This window comes from Globicephala melas, chromosome 6 (assembly GCF_963455315.2).
Source record: "Globicephala melas chromosome 6, mGloMel1.2, whole genome shotgun sequence".
NCBI lineage: Eukaryota > Metazoa > Chordata > Mammalia > Artiodactyla > Delphinidae > Globicephala > Globicephala melas.
The window spans coordinates 101583005-101605630 of record NC_083319.1 but is presented as its reverse complement, the minus strand read 5'-3'; the positions used below and the strand labels follow the sequence as shown (position 1 = coordinate 101605630).

Sequence of the window (22626 nt, the reverse complement as noted above, 5' to 3'; positions counted from 1 at the left end):
ATACGATTTTAGCATCATCCCCTTGACCCTTCTTGGAAATATAGGTTGCACTAATTTGATATCAAGAGAGATGGCTAGAGTTAAAACAATCTTTTAGATAGCCTATCTTTGAATAATGGCTATCTAAATATTTGGAAACATCTGGATGATTGAAGACTTAGCTGGAAGAGCCGTAGTTATCGTAGTAGCAGCCCACAGGCAGATACTGGAATGTTATCCTGCTGGAGGGTGCAGCTGTGACAGGTACCTGCTGTGCTTAGTCAAACTTCTACTTCTGCCAGGCACAGAGATGAGCATCGCATGCTTAATTTCTCAGGTAATCTTCCTCAGATCCCCATCAACTGGGGCAACAGAACACAGTGGTTGAGAGCTCAGGCGTTAAGTAAGAGCTGTGTGATCTTTGGCAAGTGCCTTAATCTCTTGGTTTGCTCTGTGTAAAAATGAGGATTCTATGATAGTACCTCCCCCACAGCGTTATTATGAGGATTAAATGAGTTAATATATGTGAGCCACTGAGGAGAGGGCCTGGTCTGTAGTACATGGTTCAGAAAGAAAATGCTGGCTGAAAATCCTTTGTAAATAAATATACCTGGGTACCGTTGCTAAGGAAAGGAGCACATTTTCTTTTTAGGTTGCACACACATTTTTCCAAATTCTCTGTGAAAAGACTGTACTAATTCATACTCTTACCAGAGCATATTAAACTAAGTGTTTTGTCACATCCTCACCAACACTAAGCATTAACTGTAACAAAGCTTTGCAATTTAACAAGTGTAGAAGATTAACTTGTCTTCATTTATATTTCTTACCATATAGTGCATGTGCTGATGTATTAATAGTGTTTCATACTCCTTGCTAGTGAGTTAAAATGATTTTAATGTTTATTAAACATGTGTACTTCTTTATGATGAATTGCCTGTTTATTCCTTGGTCACATTTTCAATATTTGGAATTCCAAATGATTTATAGGAGGTTAAAGACAGTGATTTTCCCCCCTTATATGTGTTATAAGACTTTTCAAACTTTGAAGACTAATTTAAAATAAATGTGTGATCCTTGTGAATTGTAAAATTTGAAATTTTATTTAGGCAAATCTATTTCTCTGGTCTTTTATAAAGGCCACCTTTAAATATATGATTTAAAAGTTCTTCTCTATTCCAATATTGGATAAATATATTCAACATTAATTCAATAGATCACTTGGAACATTTACTAAAGTCAGGCACTGTGCTAGGATACACTGGGAATAACAACTATGAATAAAACAGTGTCTAGGTACTAGAAAATTTACAGATTTGTAAGGGAGGCGATATTGAAGGGTCAGGCAAAAAGAAGAAAGTAATAGTTTTTATCGCAGTGATTTATAGCCAAGTAACAAAGGAGATGTTCAGAGCTTCATCTCTGAGCTGAAGATTTCCTTTCCCCAGGTTTCTGCCATATACTGAAGTTAGCCAAGGAAGTACAAGGTCTTTAACCAGCAAAGCCATCTTTGCTTGCAGCTGTAATTTAGCACGTCCACCTGCATTACCTATAAACTGGAGGAGAGCCAGAACCGAATTCCAGACCATCAGAGCACTTCCTGGTGCACCAATGGTATCAAGCTTTCTCCTCAAATTGTGTCTCAGCTCACCCTAGCCTGATACAGAGGCTTTCATTCAGGGGTTTTTCTAGGTTCCTGTCCATTTATTTCCCAGGTGTCTTTTTTTCTGGGTATATTGTCAATCAGTGATTTTTGTTGCTTTCCTTCATCTTGTCTTATGTATATTTTCAGGAATTATGGAAAGTTTCCAGCATATGATAACCTTCCTCAAATATTTTTAGGAATATGTATTTTCCCTGTTAAAAATAGTCCTTCAGCCATTTAAGTAGGAATCTGGAAATGTAGCAGAAAATGGTATGAAAATTAAATATATCTACACAATATACATCATATCCAGGAAGTCCAACGAATTGATATTTTAAAAATTGCTCTTCTAATCAAGTTATTTAGCATAATTTAAATTTGGGTTTAAAGTTTTTGAAGAGTCTTAAGTTATGCTTTTATTTTTAACTTCTTTTTTATGGTGTAATCAGAGAATATGACCTTTAAAATTCTGGTATTATGGACAAAATAAACATTTTAAAAACTTTCAATTTTCCTCACTGCTTCTTTGCATTCCACCCCTATACAACACACACACACACACACACACACACACACACACACACAATTCCAAGGGTCTGCTTAACTGGGAAGGATTTTGATTAGAGCTGCCAGATAAAGTACAGGATATCCAGTTAAATTTAAATTCCAGATAAAGACTTTTTTTCAGCCTAAGTCTCACCCAAATATTGCATGAGACATACTGACACTTAAAAAAAAATTGTTAATCTGAAATTCAAATTTAACTGGACTGTCCTTATTTTTATTTGCTACATCTAGCAACACCAAAATTCTCCACTTATCTAGGATTTTGAGCAGTGGCACAGTCTCTAAGATGGAAGAAAGGGACAGAATGCTACTTTGGCCATGATTAAACACTGTCACTTGGAGTGATACGATTTTCCTTTGTATGTACAAAGGTAGTGCCAGCATCACTGGGGTTTGTCCTCCTACCTGGTCCCCATAGCTTGGTGCACTGCTCCTCCAGGGTGGGGCACATCCCCATCAAGCAGTAGCCCTTCCCATTTTGGCAAGGGAAGCCATTGACTTGGAATCGATCATCCGGGCAGAGACCAGATTTGCCATCACACGTTTCGGGCAGGTCACACTCATCTTTTGCTGGTCTGCACACCTCACCAGCCTTTTTAAACTATAGGGAAATAAAATTGGAGAGAAGGCTTTTTTTCCCACCTGACTTAACCCTAATATCTCAAATTGATTCAAATAACATTTTCCCTGTGGCCTTTTTTTGGCAACGTAGTTAGAGGCATCGTTCTGTTTTAGTTCACGTTTTCATTGTATAAGCTGAAGCCATCTCCTATAGTCTCTCTTCTGTTGACTTTGGCCAAGCCCTGAGTCTTTAAGCAATCAATATTTCTGAATTTGTAGAGCAAACGTTAGAGAAATAACAATGAAAAAACACAGAAGAAAACTGAGCAATATCTTAGATGGAAAGAAGGAAGTTATTTCTCCCTCTGTTGAATGCATCTTCGACAAGCTTTTCAAGGAGATTTAAATCTGCAGCTTCAGAGATTTACTGGTGAAGTAAATCTTCCATAGTAAGGAAGATAAGTTTATAAGCCCAGATCAGCATGCTCTGAGACTTCCCCAGGCATAGAGTTTCCTAATCCTTAATTCCTTTTATTGTATGTTCAGATATTTCTTTTCAACTCATGTCTTTCTATGGAATGATTTATCAGAAGGAGGAAACAACCAAATATTCATTTCATGTGTTAATTCCATTGCAATCTATTACTGCGAGTCTTGCTCTTGTGAGCTCAGAGAAACCTTAGGAAAAGAAATTCTGCCATTCATACAAATCTAAGAGGCCTGTGTGGATATTGGAAGCATACCCTTCTCTAGTTGAAGTGAGAAGGCATGCTCTCGTATCATCAAAAGACTTTCCATATCTTTACGCTGGTGACAGAATGTGCCAAAACTAAGATCCGGCACAACCAAATAAATAAATAAATATTTTTAAAAGAATCCAAATTTTCATCAGAGCATATGAGACCCTCCAAATTCAAGCCCCCCCTACTCCAGTCAGACTAGCTTTCTTACCAGATGTCACACAAACCATGTTTATATCTTCTTTTCTTTCTTCCTTCTCCCTGCCTGCTCACTTGGAATTTTTTCTATTTATCTAAAATCTCCTCTGACCTCTCCAATGCAAATCACTGTTCCTCTTTTCTACATGTGGTAGGAAAAGAGCCCTGAATTTGGATTTGAAAGATACAGGTTTGAATCTTGGCTCTGCCAGTGGCTAGATGTGTACCCTTAGCAAATGGATTTAATCTCTCTGAAGATCCGTTTCCCGATCCAATATTAACTTTCTAAGGTCATTATGAACATTAAGTGAGAATATATGTGGAAACTATTACCCATATAATGGCCATCTGTCATTATAATATCTATCTGAGCATTTAATCATGTATCATATTTTCGTCTGTTTTAGTTATGTATGTCATCACCCTAAAGAAATAGCAAGTTTTTTGAAGTCAAATACTAGTTTTCTTTATCACTCATAATCTCTAACAAACAAGACTTAATAAATACTTGTTGAATACTACTTAAGTTCTCAAATTTTCTTCATTTTGGCCTCCTTTATTTCTTTCCTCTCCCTCCAACATTAAAAAAAAAAAAAGAAACAAACAAAAAAAACCTATCTCAAACACTGCCTATAACCTGGCATGCCATCTGCACATTCCTTTTACAGATGGTTATTGGGCTTTTAAAATGAACGCAATTCTGTGTTAGCTGAGCATGAATCAGACTCCAGACATTAAGAATCAGTTTAACTAAGAAGACACATAAACAAATAATCACAATAGAGAATTCTCTGCAACAGTAGAATGTAACATGCTGAACTCAAACTGGAAGAGAAAGTCAAAAAAGCCCCACAGAGAAAATGACACAGCATCCTCATCTTATGTCTTTTTTCTAAGAATTTCACCCGCAAGTGACTTCAAAGGTTGAAGATAGAGGAGCCCCTATATTATTAAAATTAAAAGCTTTTCCACTACACCATATTAAAGTGTGAAATAAAATTCATATTTTATGGCAAGACAAGGAAAATTTAAACATAAGAAATTGTCACTCCCTCTGACCTCCTCTCTCCCCATACCGTGCACTGTGCATTAGGCATTGACCAGACCTCCTCCATCAGCAGAAATACCTGCTCAACCATAAAGACCAACATACTCCCAGCATCAACAAGATAACTCCTTAAAAGATAACGTTCCTTCTCGATCTTGTAAGGGGCCATGGTGATGCTTAGATATGGATTGTGTAAATTATCAATAATATGCCATTTAACGTACAGCCCTCTGTCTCAAAAAACTTACACAACTGTGCTTTGACTTCTAACTGGCTCAACAGTTTTCAGAGCTTTCTGAGATGCTCTTCCCCGGTTATAATCCTCAATTTGGGTAGAATAAAATTTTCCATTTCTTTCTTAGATCGGCTGATTAATTTTTTGCCAACAAAGGGATATGCAAGCAATTACTGGATTTGGTCCAGGAGGGTCACACGGCATCAAAAGAAATAGCAGGTGGGAATAACAAAGCATTGGTTTTGGAACTGATCATACTTGGGATTTTGCCATTTAGTGGCTGTATTATTTTGTACATTATCTGTTCTGAGACTCTGCTCGAAAACAAAATTAAATAATAATATATACTTCAAAGGGCTGTTGGAGGATTAAAGAGCCCATCTTTGCAAAGTACTCAGTGAGGACTTGATAGATGGTAGGTAACATTATTTTATAGACAGAAAAATATTACTTTGCCTATTTCATTTAACATAATCCCTAAGATTTTAATACAGAAAAAACAAAGTAATCATAATTATTAAGATAGAATAAAATAATAATCTTACCTGGCATTTTTCACAGCATTCCCCTACCACACATTGAAAATTTGCTTTGATTTTACATGTTTTTGCATCACAGCAAACGTTGGTACATTCCTAAGAAATACCAGAAACAAATGCAAATGCAAGATTACCTTTTGGTCTCATTTTGGCACAATTCATAATACAATTTATTCATCACACAGACCTTTGATACAGTCTGAAAATGATTTGGGGGAAAACTAAAAAAAAAAAAAGTTTAACGTTAGAAATACTGAGTTTATCTGAATTCTACTTACATCATTTTTTTTATTTGAATATCTTTTCTAGTTCCCCCAATCTCCCATAGTAATACTGAACATGGTCTATTTTTGGTGAAATAGGAGAGAAAACAAAAGAAAGGGACAGTTTTTGAAAATCAAATTCCTCTAAATTGTTACAGAACATAATTAGTTCAGCTCATCAATTTTGTATCTATCCAGCAGTAAACTTAATCTCTAGAGCATATACTGAAAATCTAAAAATATAGTTCTTTATTCAAGTTTGACATTTAATTCAGCTCTCTGTAAAGCAGTATACTTTGTCTTGTTCTCCCCACCTTGCTTCTGAGAAATTAGGCATCTGCACAAGGCTTTGGGGAAACTCCTACTTTGGGAACCTCAGAGTGAGATATTTACAGTTACCAATTTTTAGGGTTAAAACTCTTGCCCTGGGCTTCCCTGGTGGCACAGTTGTTGAGAGTCTGCCTGCTGATGCAGGGGACGCGGGTTCGTGCCCGGGTCCAGGAAGATCCCACATGCCGCGGAGCGGCTGGGCCCGTGAGCCATGGACGCTGAGCCTGCGTGTCCGGAGCCTGTGCTCCGCAACGGGAGAGGCCACAACAGTGAGAGGCCCGCGTACCGCAAAAAAAACCCAAAAAACTCTTGCCCTTATTCAAACAAACATCACCTGGGAAAGATTCCTTTTTCTCACAGAAGGGATAAATGTGTAATCCTATTTTGAAGTACTGAAAGGCCAACCCCCTGAGAGCTTGGCCTGGTACTCGCATTAGGTATTAATAAGATGGGGGCAAAGGTCCCATTCAGAATCCTGGCTGCCCTGTCAAGAGGATGGGACCAAGCCAGGCACTTCGACTGGTAAAATGTCCTGAGTCCCAAAGTTGGCCTAACAGACGTCTACAAACAAACATTTACAAAATTACAAGAAGTGTGATTTTTTTAGTGAACCGCACGTTGATAGTTTATCTCTCAGCAATTGAAAAACAAAGTAGATCATTTTAGAAAGAACTTGGTGGTACCTCGGGGGTCCCACAGTCACAGTCTTCTCCCATTTCTAACAACTGGTTCCCACAGATTGGGGTGGATATGATATCTGTAGGCAGCGGAACGTTAAAGAGGCAATTGGATAATTTATCTTCCAAGAATTTTTCATAGCTGACACGGCTGCAAGAACTGAAGTCTGTAGGTATATAGAAGCTGTAAAGGTAAGGAAAAAGAAAATGGAATACAGTCACGCTGAGCAGATGGGGGAAATATCAGACATTGGGTGTGATACACTCAAAACGTGACCCAAAAGATCAAAGGGAAGACACTCACCAACTGCTAAATCACGAGCTCTTATTTTTGCTCCTGAAGTAGCCCACCCGGGCAGGTATAAACACCTCCAGCTTAATGAACAAAGCAAGTATGGTCACATCTTAAAATAGAACATCCAGGCTGCTATTTAATAAACTAAAAATCGTTCTAATTTATCCAGATAATCTAATTCAGCCTTCGGTTGTCTTGGTTTTGAAGTCTTAAAGGCACTAAAATTATATTTATTTACATGTTTAAGAATTCATTTTCCTTCAGAGGGATTTCTATTGACAGCCTCTCTTCATTCCACAAATAACAATGAGGTTAAAAAAGCAGTAGCCGGGCTTCCCTGGTGGCGCAGTGGTTGACAGTCCACCTGCCGATGCAGGGGACACGGGTTCGTGCCCCGGTTCGGGAAGATCCCACATGCCGCAGAGCGGCTGGGCCCGTGAGCCATGGCCGCTGAGCCTGCGTGTCCGGAGACTGTGCTCCGCAACGGGAGAGGCCACAACAGTGCGAGGCCTGTGTAACGAGAAAAAAAAAAAAAAAAAGCAGTAGCCAAGGGGGTTGCGGGGGAGGGAAGGAATGGGAGTTTGGGATTAGCAGAGGCAAACTATTATACATAAGACAGATAAACAACAAGGTCCTACTGTACAGCACAGGGAACTATATTCAATACCCTGTGACAAACCATAATGGCAAAGAATATGAAAAAGAATATATATGCCTACCTGTCTGAGTCACTTTGCTGTACAGAAGAAATTAACACATTGTAAATCAACTATACTTAAAATTAAAAAAAATTTTTAAACTACAGTAATATACGTGAGAGATAGCATAAGCTATGTAACTGGCATGCAGCCATAGGCTATTTCGTGGAAGGGCATGGGAGACTAACCCTAGCTTGAATGAGCTGGGAGAGGGAAATACAAAAAGAGGAAATGAACACATAAAAGGGATTGTGGGGTTCTTAAAAATAAAATTCCAGGGCAGTTTTGCCTAAGGTGTGGCAGGAATGTGTAATCTCTTTTCAAAGACTCTCGTCATCTTCCTATGAGAACATTCTTCTTTTTTGAAAAAAAATTTTATTAGAGTATATTTGCTTTACAATGTTGTATTAGTTTCGCATATACAGCAAAGTGAATCAGTTATACATATACATAAATCCACTCTTTTTTAGATTATTTTCCCATATAGACCGTTACAGAGTATTTAATAGAGTTCCTTGTGTGATACAGTAGGTCCTTATTATCTATTTTATATCTAGTAGTGTGTATATGTCAATCCCAGTCTCCCAATTTATCTGCCCCCCCCTTTACACCCTGGTAACCATTAGTTTGTTTTCTACATCTGTATCTATTTCTGTTTTGTAGCTAAGTTCATTTGTACCCTTTTTTTAGATTCCACATATAAGTGGTATCATATATTTGTCTTTGTCTGACAGTTCACTCTGTATGACAATCTCTAGGTCCATCCATGTTGCTGCAAATGGCATTATTTCATTCTTTCTTATGGCTGAGTAATATTCCTTTGTATATATGTACCACATCTTCTTTATCCATTCCTCTGTTGATGGACATTTAGGTTGCTTCCATGTCCTGGCTATCGTAAATAGTGCTGCAATAAACATTGGGGTTGCATGTATCTTTTCGAATTATGGTTTTCTCTGGATATATGCCCAGGAGTGGGATTATATGGTAACTCTATGGAGTTAGAGTTAGTTAACTCTACGGTAGAGTTAGTTAACTCTATGGTAACTCTATATAATAACTCTATTTTTAGTTTTTTAAGGAGCCTCCATACTGTTCTCCATTGTGGCTGCACCAATTTACATTCCCACCAACAGTATAGGTGGGTTCCCTTTTCTCCACACCCTCTCCAGCATTTATTGTTTGTAGATTTTCTGATGATGGCCATTCTGACCCATGTGAGTTGATACCTCATTGTAGTTTTGATTTACATTTCTCTAATAATTAATGACGTTGAGCATCTTCTCATGTGCTTTTTAGTCATCTGTATGTCTTCTTTGGAAAAATGTCTATTTAGATCTTCTCATTTTTTGATTGGTTTGTTTGTTTTTTTGATATTGAGCTACATGAGCTGTTTGTATATTTTTGGAGATTAATCCCTTGTTGGTTGCTTTGTTTGCGTATATTTTCTCCCATTCTGAGGGTTGTCTTTTTGTTTTGTTTATGGTTTCCTTTGCTGTGCAAAACCTTTTAAGTTTAATTAGGTCCCATTTGTTTATTTTTGTTATTATTTTCATTACTTTAGGAGGTGGATTGAAAAGATCTTGCTGTGCTTTATGTCAAAGAGTGTTCTGCCTATGTTTTCCTCTCAGAGTTTTATAGTATCCAGCCTTACCTTTAGATCTTTAAACCATTTTGAGTTTATTTCTTTTTTTTTTTTTTTTTTTTTTTTTGCGGTACACGAGCCTCTCACTGTTGTGGCCTCTCCCGTTGCAGAGCACAGGCTTCGGACGCACAGGCTCAGCGGCCATGGCTCATGGGCCCAGCCGCTCCGCGGCATGTGGGATCTTCCCAGACCGGGTCACGAACCCGTGTCCCCTGCATCGGCAGGCGGACTCTCAACCACTGCGCCACCAGGGAAGCCCCATTCTTCTTTAATTACAGTTTTCTTCTAAAACTTCTCCATTACCACCACCCAATCTGAATTCACTGAAAATGTGATAAATGCTAATGAGTTTATGAACCCAGATCTTGTGTAGCTAAGATGAGGATAAAGTGACACATCACCCCAACAGCAAAGAGATAGTATGTTTAAACTATGTCTCAGTTAATGAAAAACATTACACATAGATGAGGTACAAGGTAGTTTGGTATAGATACACATCCATGATTTTGTCCTGATACTGCTATTTAATAATTTGAAAGTTTGAACATGTCATTGAAGATGACAGCCCAGAGTGAATCCAAAACACAGATAAATAGCATCTTCCCAGAAAGGCTCACCTTAGTGCTCTGTCCATCACACATACTGTAGAAGGGCACTTGCAAGCATAGGTGTCATGAAACATTCCGAAGTTATGGCCCATTTCATGGGCCATGGTCCCTGCAGTGCTAAGCATGTTGTGATTGTGGTCCTGAGGATGAGAATAGGGAGACAGATACTCTGGTTTGCAAATTGAATTATCACTCAGGACATAATTAAGTATTTTCACTGTAGTCAAGTGGAGTAGAGAGTCTGATTTTAGCTTCAGTTTCCTCACCTTACCCATCTCTTCCCCTCTCTCCTTCTCTTCCCTTCTCTCCTGTCTCTCACCCTGACTTTCTCTGCTCTTTTGTCTCTCTGTCTCTGTATCTCTTGCTGTCTCTCCCCCCAACACACACACTCCTTTGGTACTGAATCCCCATCACAAGGCATACAGCCTACTCTCTGTTCTTGTCAATGGGTCCCTATCATGAAAATTTTTGTTATTTCCTGCCATGACGGATAATGACAACCTTTTTTTCAACAATAATAAGAAATTAGAATTTTTGAAAACTGATTTACCTCCCCCCTCACATTTGGATTGTTTTTCAAATTCTTTCCAATTTATCAATAATTGGAGGTCTTTAATGTATTTAGTTCACAGGGATCTAGAAGTGCTCATGAACCTAGAACTTTAGAACCACTGGTACCTTTTTCAAATCTACTACTGCCAAGACTAGACATCAGTCAACTCCAGACTTCCCTTATTGCATGAAGTTCAGCGAGTAGCCAACTTCATTACCAGATTGTTTCTGATTAAAGGTGTTGGACCAGGACATCCAAGTTATCCAGAAGCAATAAAACAACACTAAAGAATTATTGCTGGTTGTAATTTCCCAGTAGGGATACAGGAATATGCCAATAACACCCACCACAGAAAACTGATTCCCTTATGTACTTCATTTCAAAGAGCAAAATAGAGAAGTCCATCAGGCACAGTACAAGGCTGGCAAACAAGGAACACGTATGTGAGACAGGAAGTTAATACCTACCACTCACAATATTGTTTCATCCTGTTGAGGTGAACCTGGTAACCTTACTATCTATTAAGATGGAGAGTCTTCAGTGGGGACAAAAACAAACCAAACAATTTAAGAAAAAAAGAAATGTGTTTAAATAGACACTTTCCAGATTGCCTTATTTGAGGTTCCTTCAAATTTAGGGTACCTTCCTTTAAATAATTATTTTCATAACTTAAATGGTTTTTTTCTACTGGGATTACCTCCATCCTCTCTTCCCCTTAAATCCAATCCAAGCTCTGAGGTTCATTTTAATGCAACTTTTCCTGACCACATTACTCTTCATCTACAATCCTCTCCTCTGGATTCCTACTGCAGTTTTAAGTCTGTTGGGTTGGCCAGAAAGTTTGTTCAGGTTTTTTCCATAACATCTTATGGATGTTACTATCATATATTATTAACTATTGCTTTAAGTGGGCTAGTTTCTCTTCCAGTTTTATGGTAGGCACTTTCAAGTTTTAAAATACATATTTTACTTCCTCCGTTTATGATAGGAAGGCTATCATAAACCCAGACTCATAAGATATATTGGAGAGATATATACATATTCACTGACGGGAGAAGTGGCAACAACCTATAGCAGAACTGCCGACCTGTTACAGATAGGGCATGAGTTTAACACACACACACACATACCCCACACACAAAACTACAAAAACCTCTACTCCTGAGAGAGAGGCAGACAAAAATCCTGAGCCTAGGATCCTATATTGATATCAAGTGAGGTTTTCTGCCCATTGCAGGAGGGCCAGGAAACTCTCTTCCAGGAATGATCTGCAAAAGTCAGAAAGCAGAGTTTTGCTGCCATTGAAAGGACGCAGGATCACTGAGAAAGCCTAGCTGCTGAGACCCAGGGCCTGATGAAAACTGAAATTAGACAAAGTCAGATGAGAATTCCCTGACCCCTGTTTCTCATCACCAGATAACAGAAAGCTGGACAGAGCATCCCACCCAAACTTATCGTAGTCAGATTCACAGTTTTCTAGAACCAATCCTAGAGCTGAGGTCACAAGGCAACAAAGCTGAAATCTAAGGAAAGACAGGCTGGCACCTAGTGGGAGAGCTGGACGTGAACTTCTGTTTACCTGGGGCAGACACTACCAGATGCCGTAATAACTCACACAGAACATTAAAAACTGATGTGAAGTGAGAGTAGCAGCGACATATATACACTACCAAATGTAAAACTGTCACCTAGTGGGAAGCAGCAGCATAGCACAGGGATCAGCTCGGTGCTTTGCGATGACCTAGAGGGGTGGGATAGGGAGGGTGGGAGGGAGGCTCAAGAGGGAGGGGATATGGGGACATATGTATGTATGTGGCTGATTCTGTTGTACACTTTGATGTACAACAGAAACTAAAACAGTATTGTGAAGCAGTTATACTCCAATAAAGATCTATTAAAAAAACAAGTGTGGTGGAAACACCAAAAAGAAAACCCCAAAAAACTGATCAATGTTGACTGTGGAATAGCAAGAGAATATGCAAAATGTGAGGAATTCAGAAATTAGAGAAATTCCCACCTATTCACAGATTTTTCTCCACATGACGTCACTAAGTCAGAGTTCTGGGAAATCCTCCATCATGGTATTGACCTGGGGGAGCAGAACAGCAGTAGCAAAGGCATGAAACCCCTTCACAATCCTTCTCCCTTATCCCTGTAATGGAGCAAACGTGACCAGCACCAGGGTGAGCTAAGTGCCTCACTTGGCTTACTCTAGTCCTAGCCCTAACTAAGGTCTTAAACTTCTAAGAGAAGGGCAACAAATCTTGCCACCCTTAACGCACTGGTGAAGTCTCAGTGCAACTGTGAAAAAGAAAAAGAAAAAGAAAGGGAAATAAAGAACCCAAAAGCAAAAAACCTCTACCACTGGAGGGGAGGGGCAGAAGGAGCAGGAATGCCTGCTGGGTTTACGTCACTAGAGGTTACGTCACATCTGGCAGTGGATCAGAATCGCTAGAAGGACCCATGCCAGAAACTAAGAGATGCAGGACTTGCCTAAGACTGAGCTTAATGAGAGCAAAAGGAAATGCCCTCCTCCCACCAAACGTCCAACAATCATCCAGTAACAAGTAACAACAACCTATTGATGGGAGATGGATAACAGCTTAAAGAGACTCCCTGTGAGATGCAGTAAAGCCCTAAAGATGAGTGTGGAACACACAGTGAGAAAAACTCTGGCAAACCATCCTTCATTCTAAACACAAAATAATGTGAAAGGAATTTAACATCTGTGGTGCACTGAGGATGTTCATACCAATCAAAAAATCCCGAACCCAGCTCAACTCCTGCTAGATTGATTCCAATCTTCACACTGAAGTCCTAGAAGAAGGAAAGAAGTGATCATTTCCAGGCCAAAAAAAAAATTATTTACCTCAGACTATTGCCTTTCACTAGATGCCTAACTTTCAACAAAAAGTAATAAGGCATCCCCCCCCCCAAAAAAAACAAGAAAAAACAATACCTTGCCAATCAACAGAACCAGACTCAGACTATTAGTGCTATCGGAGAGGCACTTTAAAATAACTACGATTAATATGTTAAAAGCTTCAGTGGAAAAGATGAATATCATATAAGACTGGATGGAAAAAGAGAGTTGTACACCATAAGAGAGAATCAAATGGAAACACTAGAATTGAAAAAGACAGTAACAGAGATGAATAATGCCTTCCATAGCCTTAATAGTAGATCCGGAATAGCTGAGGAAAGAATCAGTGGATTTAATGTTTCAACAGAAATTACCCAAATGGTAACACGAATTGAAAAAAATGATAAAAAGGAAAAACCAAACAAAATGAAACAAACATGGAGATACAAGTTTTGTGGGGTAATATAGAATGATCATACATATATGTTCAATTACTTATATATAATTGAAATCCCAGAAAGTAAAAAGGATGAGAATGGAAGAGAAGAAATATTTGAAGACATAATGGCCTAAAATTTTCCAAAATTAATCACAAATACCAAGCCCCAGGACAAAGGAACACTAAGTAGGATAAATCACCTCTCCCCACAAAAACTCCTTAGTTATAACATAATTATAATTATAATCGAAGAAATTAAGGACAAAGGAAAAATCTTAAAATCAGAAAAAAAAAAACACCCACACACATTAGAGAGGAACAAAGATAAAGTTTACAGCAGATTTCTCGTTAGGAACTCCAGCAGACAGTGAGATCACTAAAAGTGCTGAAAGAAAAACACTATCCACCCAGAATTGTCAACCCAGTGAAATATATATACAAGAATGAAAGAGAGATAAGGTCATCTTCTTAAAAAAATGGAAAGAATTCATGGACAGGAGACTTGTCTTATAAGAAATATTTTTTAAAAATTCTTATGGAAGAAAAAATATATTATGCCAGATAGAAATTTTCTCTCTGCAAAGAAAGGAAGAACGTTGGGAATGTAACCAAAATAAGCACCAGTAAAGATAAGATAAACGGAAAACTAATTTTTTCTCATTTTAAATTGCACAGCAAGATGACTTTTAAAGAAAAATTAGTAACAATGTATATTGTATTTATAGTATATGCGAAGTTAAACATTTGATAAAAATAGCACAAAGGATGGAAGGGAGTAATTAGAGGTGTTTCCTTGTAAAGTCCTTATATGATATGTGAACCAGTTAATACCATTTCAAGGTAAAACATACAAGCAGAGATGTATAATAAACCCCAGGGTAACCATTAAAAAGAGACAAATCAATAAAAAGCTAATAATGGAGATAAATGAAACTTTTTTTATATACTCAATCCTAAAAAGGCAGAAAAAAATAGAAGAGATGGCATAGGAAACATCTAGCAAAATGGAAGATTTTAATCCAACAATATGAATAATGATATTACATATAAATTATTTAAACATACCAAATAAAAGACAGAGATTGTCAGATTAGATAAAAAATAAAATCCATGTATATACTGTCTAGCAGAAACCTTCTTTAAATGTAAAGAAATACATATGCTAAAAATAAAAGTAAGGAAGAGGTTGTATCAAGTACACTATAGCCACAAAATATTGGAGTGATTATACTGAATTTGGACAAAGTAGACTTCAGAATAGGAATATCTCAGGGAAATAGAGGGACATAATATGATAAATGGATCAGTTCTCCAACAAGACATGACAACTCTGTGTATTCACTTTACAACAGAGCTTCAAAATACATGAAGTGAAACTTATAGAACTGAAAGAAGAAACAGACACATCTACAGTTCTGCTTGGATACTTAAACACTCTCTCCATAAACGATTCAAAAGAATTGAACACTGTAAGTCAACCTGACATAATTGACAATTACAGAACACTCAAACAACAGTAGGACACATTCTTTTTGAAGTTCATATGGGGCAATGACCAAGAACAAACCTCAAAAAAATTTAAAATATCAAAATTCTACGAAGTATATTCCCAGACTATTATGAACTAAATTGTGTCCTGCCCACTAATTCATATGTTGAAGCCCTAACTCCTAACATGTCTGTATTTGGAGATAGAATCGTCAAAGGGATAATTAGGTTAGATGAGGTCATAAGGGTGGGGCCCTAATACAGTAAGACTGATGTCCTTATGAGAAGAGGAAGAGACACCAGGGATAAGTGTGCACAGAAAAACGGCCACATGAGGGCACAGCAAAAAGGTGGTCATCATCAAGCCAAGGAGACAGGCCTCAGATACCTTGTCACCTAAAGCTACTGACACCTTGATCTTGGATTTCCAGCCTCCAGAACTGTGAGAAAATAAATTTCTGTTGTTTAAACCACACAGGCGATAGTATTTTGTTATGGCAGCCCTAACAAATGAATACACAGACCATGACAGAATAACAGAATTAAACTAAAAAGTCAATAATGAAAATTATTACAATACACATCTAAATAATACATGAGTCAAAAAGAAATTAAGGGGACTTCCCTGGTGGTGCAGTGGTTAAGAATCCGCCTGCCAATGCAGGGGACACAGGTTCAATCCCTGGTCCAGGAAGATCCCACATACGGCGGAGCAACTAAGCCCGTGTGCCGCAACTACTGAGCCTGAGTGTCACAACTACTGAAGCCCGTGAACCTAGGGCCTGTGCTCCGCAACAAAGATAAGCCACTGCAATGAGAAGCCCGCGCACCACAGTGAAGAGTAGCCCCTGCTCGCTGCAACTACAGAAAGGCTGCACGCAGCAACAAAGACCCAACGCAGCCAAAAATAAATAAATAAATGAATAAATAAATTTATTAAAAAGATTAGCAAATATTTTTAACTTAATGAAAATGAAACCACACGTATCCAAAAAACTTGGATGCAGCTAAAGCAGTGCATAGTGGGAAATTTATAGTATTAAATGATTATATGTGAAAAGAAGAAAACCCTCAAATTCACAATCTAAAATTCTTCCTTAAGTAACTAGAAAAAGAGTAACAAATTAAATGCAGAGAATGCAGAAAAAAATCAATAATCAAGACAAGAGCGGAAATCAATGAAATTGAAACTAGGAAAGCCTCAGTAAAGCAAAAACTGTTTCCTTGAGATCAATAAAATTGATATACCTTTGGCCAGACTGATAATGGGGGAAAAAACCCCACAAATTACTAATATCATGAATGATAGAGGGAAAATCACTACAAATCCTACAGATATTAAAAGGATAGTAATGGAGTATCATCGACAAATATATGCCAACTTAAATGGACAACTTTCCTTGAAGACACAAACTACCAACGCTCACTCAAGAAGAGATAAATAACCTGAGAAGTCCAATATCTATTGAGGAAATTGAAAATGTAGTTTAAAAATTTTCCACAAAAACATGCCAGACCCATATGGTTTTACTAGTGAATTATACCAAACATTTCAGGAAGGAATAATACTAATTTTACTCAAATATTCCAGAACATCGAAGAGTTGGGAGCACATCCTTCACCCTGATACTTGCTCTAATAACAAAACCTGAAAAACACATTACAGGATAAGATAACTACAGACTAATATCCCTCATGAATATGGATGCAAAAATCCTCAACATATGTTACCATGTTGACTCCAGCAATATATACAAATAATACATTATGACCATGTTATGTTGGGTTTATACTGGATATGCAAGATTGATTCAACATTTGAAATTCAGTCACTGTTTTTTACCATGCCAAAGGACCAAAGGAGAAAAACTACATGACCTTCTCAACAGATGCAGCAGAACAGCATTTGACAGGCTTGAGCTGTAGAACCAACAGTTTAAACAAACCTGAACAATGCCAACAGAATGATACGGAGAGCACATTGTAGACATGAAAGCAAGGCCCACAGTTGTTCCAGAAAATTCACTTGCCCTGTGAAAAAGAGAGAAATTGATAAAGCTTATGACTCTAAGTATATTTTCTATAGACAATTCATCCAGAACCCTTACTAATTAACAGAGAAACTCACATTGCGAATCATCACTCAAATATTTCCTTCAGCGAGTTTGCAGAAGGCATTTTTTTAAATACAATGGTTTTCATACCACCTAAATCCAAGCATCTGGGAGTAATCACTTTAATATTTTATATCTCTTATTCATGATTCTTATATTTTTCATTGTGGAATTCATTTCTTGTCAGGAAATAAAGGGGGATTTTTTTTCTAACAAATGTTTTGCTTTATAATATACATATGTATGTATAAATTTATATAAATATATAAATTAAGGTGAAACATGTTTCACCTTAATTTATTTTCTCCTCATGTATTTTTATATATGTTTACTTTTATTTTAGCACTGTTTTAGCTGTAGCTTGATTTAAGTTTGGGCTCATTCTATAAGTATTTGTGTTATTGAAGCATTTATGCATTTGCAATATTTGTCCTATTGGAGTGACATTTGAACCACTTGCATTTATTTACGTAGATGATATATTTGGTCTTTAGTAATTTTAATTTCTATTTTGGTTTTGTTTCATTTTTTCTTTCAATTTTTAATAATTCCATGTGCTTTTTTTGTTATTATTATTCTGTTATTATTGTCTGTTAAGAATCTGACCCTGGTTTGCATCTAGAAATTTGCAAGTAGGCATCATTTTAAAAATTCCCATAGTAGGTGCATTTACATAAAAAGTTGAACCTATATTTTTCCACTATCAACATAAAGAATGGCAAGTACACATTTTGCCATGAAAAATGAGGAAATTAGAGAACTTCCTGCCACTTTCCATTCCCTATGGAGATTTCAATATCTGTTATTCTGTAATGATATTTTGTATCATACATGATATTTTAAAGATTTATGGCATTTATATTCTCTTTTAAAATTATATTGTGAAATTATTTATACTTAAGTCTACATTTTTGTGGATTTAATTCTTACTACTAGCTCATTTATAAAAAATAAAATCTTCCTCCATCATGGGATTACCTATTTTGGTTTCTCTTTTCAGTGGATAGAGTATATTTGGACTCTAAGATTCATACCCGGTTATGCCCAGGTATAGGTATATTTTGTTAATTTGTCAGGTAAATGGTAAGGCTTTCAGTTCACACATGAAAGGGCAATTATTTCCTCCCATCCTTATCTTTTTAGTTCTTTTATCTTGTTTATTCTGGTCTATTCAGGAAATCTACTCTTGATATTAGATTACTGTTTTTTATCTATACATCTGTCATCTTGTCTATAATTTATATTTCTCTACCCTATTACTTCACAATACTGGATTCAACTACCATTTTAGCTTTGTCCTGGGACCAGTCTGGTAAGAGTTGAATTCCCTTACTACTCACTACCTTCGAGACCCTGGAAAATCACCAAACCACTCCCCAAAATGAGCTATGTCTTGTGGTGGGCCCCTGAGTCTGGAACTCATCTTTCCAAATTAAGGAACTGTGGCAGCTAGCCTTCAGAGATAACCCAATGAGCCAGCCTTGTGGTATTCATATCCTGTGTAGCACCTTCCCTAAAACTGGATAGGTCTATGACTTGTTCTTGACCAACAGAATACACCAGAAGTGATGTGTGATTTCTAAGACTGAGTCATAACAAGCCTTGAAGTTTTCTCCTGGGCCTCTTAGAATGCTTCTTCTGGGGAAAGCTAGTCACCTTGTTAAGATATCCAGAAACCTGAGACTGCCATATTGGAGGAAGTCCAAGTTAGCCACATGAAAAGCTGTATATGCAAAGAGATGACCAACCGGCACCCCAGGCAAGGCACTAGACATATAAATGAAGAAGACTTATTTTAAGTCTGGAAGTTGCGTGCTGATGCAGTCATAGATAACCAGCACAGAATATTAATTAATTCTGACAGGACCTAGTCCACTTATTTCCCATGACACCCACTGTTTTCTTAGGTAGTGAAACTCAAGTAATTTTAAGTCACTCTTTGTTGCAATCTGATTCCAGCTGCAAACCATCCGGCAGAACTGTCTTGAGGCATATGCTTAGCAGTCTTGTGTCATTTATAGCTGTTGGATTTATTTCCCCTATTTTTTAAATTAGTCACTAATTAGTCATTTTGTCAGGATGGTAGAAGCATGGGATTAGAATATCATGTTCAATTTTCCTTCAGTCCTAGAAGTTTATCCTGATTGGTGCGTACAGCTAATCCATTCTTTTAAAACATTGACTCTAAATCCCTCTTGCCATTATCTAAACCCGCCTTTCCTTTCTGTTATACACAATCAAAACAAACAAGCTTGTTATGAATCATTGCTCACTTACTAGCCTCTCTCTTAAAAAAAAAGAAAAAGAAATCGTTGGAACAAAAGTAAGAGCACATGCAACCTAAGATCCAAATGAATACTTTTTAAACTTTTAACGCTCTATGTGTAAACCTGTAACCTGAGATACCATTTGCTTTGCCAAGGCTTTGAAAAATGTCTATGGCAAATACCACAGAACATACAAAGGGGAAAATCTCTACATACGTGATTAACTGAGCAACATCATGACGCTTTCTTCTTAGGAGGACATCCCCCCTCCATTTAGCAAAATTTTCCAAGGTGAGGCTTGCATTGGGGGATATCTTTATCTTATCCTTGTCATTCCAAATTTCCATCCCAACTAAGGCAACATGAGTATTGAGCTTTTTATAAAGCTGTTGAAAGAGAATAAATGGCAAAGTAACAACTCATAATGGTGTTATCTTTTAAACTTTTCAATGTACTTTAGATTTTGAAACTTATTTACAACAGCACTGTAAAAACCTTCTTTCCAAACATACTTGTGAAATGGAAGTTACCATCTCTTTTGGCAGACACTAGCATCCCCATTTGTAGGCAAGACAGACACCCTTAGATATTTCAGGTCTATAAACTCCCTTTTTTGGGACAAAGCATCTATTGAAGCAAACTTTTCCTGTTTGCAACCTCAAAAAATATTATAATTTCCTGCTAGTAGTTCATGACTATGACTTTACTATAAATATATTTCCTCAAATGCTATGTAACTTCCTCAGAGTCATAATTTTTCAGAATTAGCAAGCCTGACTCGGTGCTGATTTGGACATCAGAAAAGGAACAGACTACATGAAAAAGTCCTGCATATGTGAGTACAATAAAGTAAGGGACCTCTAATACTTGAAACTGGACTGAACCAAATAATCTACAATGCATACAGAATAACCTTTAGAAATAACTAGTTAAGCTTATGAGACAATACACTTACTCTAAAGATGAAAACTTAAATTACTACTATAGTTTATAAAACTGCACAGTGTTGGTCAAAGAGTACAAGCTTCTGGTGTTCTGGGGATCTAATGTACAACATGGTGACTAAAGTTAATAATACTGTATTCTATGCTTCAAAATTGCTAAGAGAGAAGATCTTTAATGTTCTCATCGCAAAAAAGAAATGGTGGAATCATGTGACGTGATGGAGGTGTTAGCCAACCTATTAGGTGAGCGAACCTAATCATTTTGCAATATATAAGTATATCAGATCAACACAACACCTTAAATTTGCCCAATGTAATACGCCAATTATATCTCAATAAAGCTGGGGAAAAAAACTACACAGTTACAGGCCTTCTCCTGGGGCAACTTTCTGCTGAGAAACCTGAGGAGATATTTTTTCAAAAAAAACAAGAAAACAAGAAAAGTGTTGAGGAATGCAATTATCATCAAAAGCAAAGTAAAAATCTAATCAGATTAAAATCTTGCCTTTGATTTTTTTCCAACTTCCTTATTCCTCTCTTCTTTATCTTACTCACCTGACAAAACTCCAATCCCGGTTAAAACAAACTCTCCCTTCTGTCTCTCCCCCATCAAGCCCCGAACACAGACAGGGGAAAACAAATGATGTTGGCTGCTTTCGCTTAGAAGCCATGACCACTAACCTCCAGTGGTCTGAACCACCCTCCAGCAAACCTGCTGCATTTCCGAAACCCGTTCACTCTCACAACCTTCTATACATTTTTTCATGCTTGCTCTTCTTTCTCAAAAATTCTGCCACTTTCTTTTAAAACCTCACTTTGAGCAGACGTCCCTGCTGCCACATTCATCGAAGAGCATAGATGCAACCAGAAGAGAATCTCCACAAGCTCCCACCCCGTCCACCCACTGGTCTACACCTGTTCAAACAACCTGTGCTTCCCCTTCCTCACTATATGAATGAACTGTGAGCCCAAGGCCAACTTCTCCATGCATGCGCTGGACCTGCCATCTCTCCCCAGATCAAAGAGATTCCTCCAAAAATTATTCCATCTTTTTTTCACTGTCAGTGTTTAGCCTTTTGTGCCGTGGTTCTCATTAGCATATAAAGGATGCCTCATCGTGGCGGGACCGGAATTTCTCTTTATGATTCTTCCTCCAATGACTTATGCCCCATTTCTCTGCTTCCATTTATAACAAAATTTCTGTATTTGCTGTCTCTAATTCCACTTCTTTCATTGTCTCCTGGACTCCCTGGAATCATGCTTTTACACTCCACAGGAACGTGCTTCATCCAGGAGACCAATAACTTCTACTTTGTTAAATCCAGTGGCCAGTTCCTGGTCCTCAGAACATTTCACATCATTGATCATGTCTTCCTTTGATAGATTTTTGTTTCAAGTAGCTTCTAGAATAACCACCTCTCCTGGATTTCCTCCTATCTCACTGTCTACTCCTTGGTCTCACCTCCACTCTCTCACCTCTTCCCCTCTTACTCCTCCTTAGAGAAGTACTTCGAGTATATATCTTTGTGTCCTCTTCCTACTTATCTACACCTATTCCCTTGGTGATTTTACAAACATTTTCTGCAAAGGTCCAGGTAGAAAATATTTTAGGCTTTGAGGCCATGTGGTCTTGGTTGCAATTACTCACCACCTTTGTTATTGTAGCAGGAAAGCAACCATAAACAATGTAAACAAATGGGCATGACTGTGTTTGAATAAAACTTTATTTTATAAAAAGGCAATAGGCCAGAGTTGGTCCACAGGCTACAGTTTGCTAACCTGTGTCTTATGCCATCTATATGTGCTAAAGTCATAGATTTATATCTATGGACCTGGACCTGCCATCTCTTGCCCTGAACTTCAATCTTGTATCTCCAGCATTTCCACCTAGAAATTTTTATACAAAGAGATATCTCAAAGTTGCTGTGTC

The 22626-nt window shown here is 37.5% G+C and overlaps 1 protein-coding gene across 1 annotated transcript in view; it reads right to left on the bottom strand.

The window, feature by feature from the left end:
- Positions 1-22626, bottom strand: part of ADAM28 (ADAM metallopeptidase domain 28) — a 58196-nt gene that overhangs the window by 14329 nt on the left and 21241 nt on the right. The window contains exons 9-14 of the mRNA XM_030879048.2: positions 19969-20138; positions 17318-17402; positions 10038-10168; positions 6789-6966; positions 5519-5608; positions 2597-2792 (exon numbers count right to left, since the gene is read on the bottom strand). Of these exons, the coding sequence (XP_030734908.1) occupies positions 2597-2792; positions 5519-5608; positions 6789-6966; positions 10038-10168; positions 17318-17402; positions 19969-20138 (850 nt within the window). The remainder of the gene's footprint in view (positions 1-2596; positions 2793-5518; positions 5609-6788; positions 6967-10037; positions 10169-17317; positions 17403-19968; positions 20139-22626) is intronic.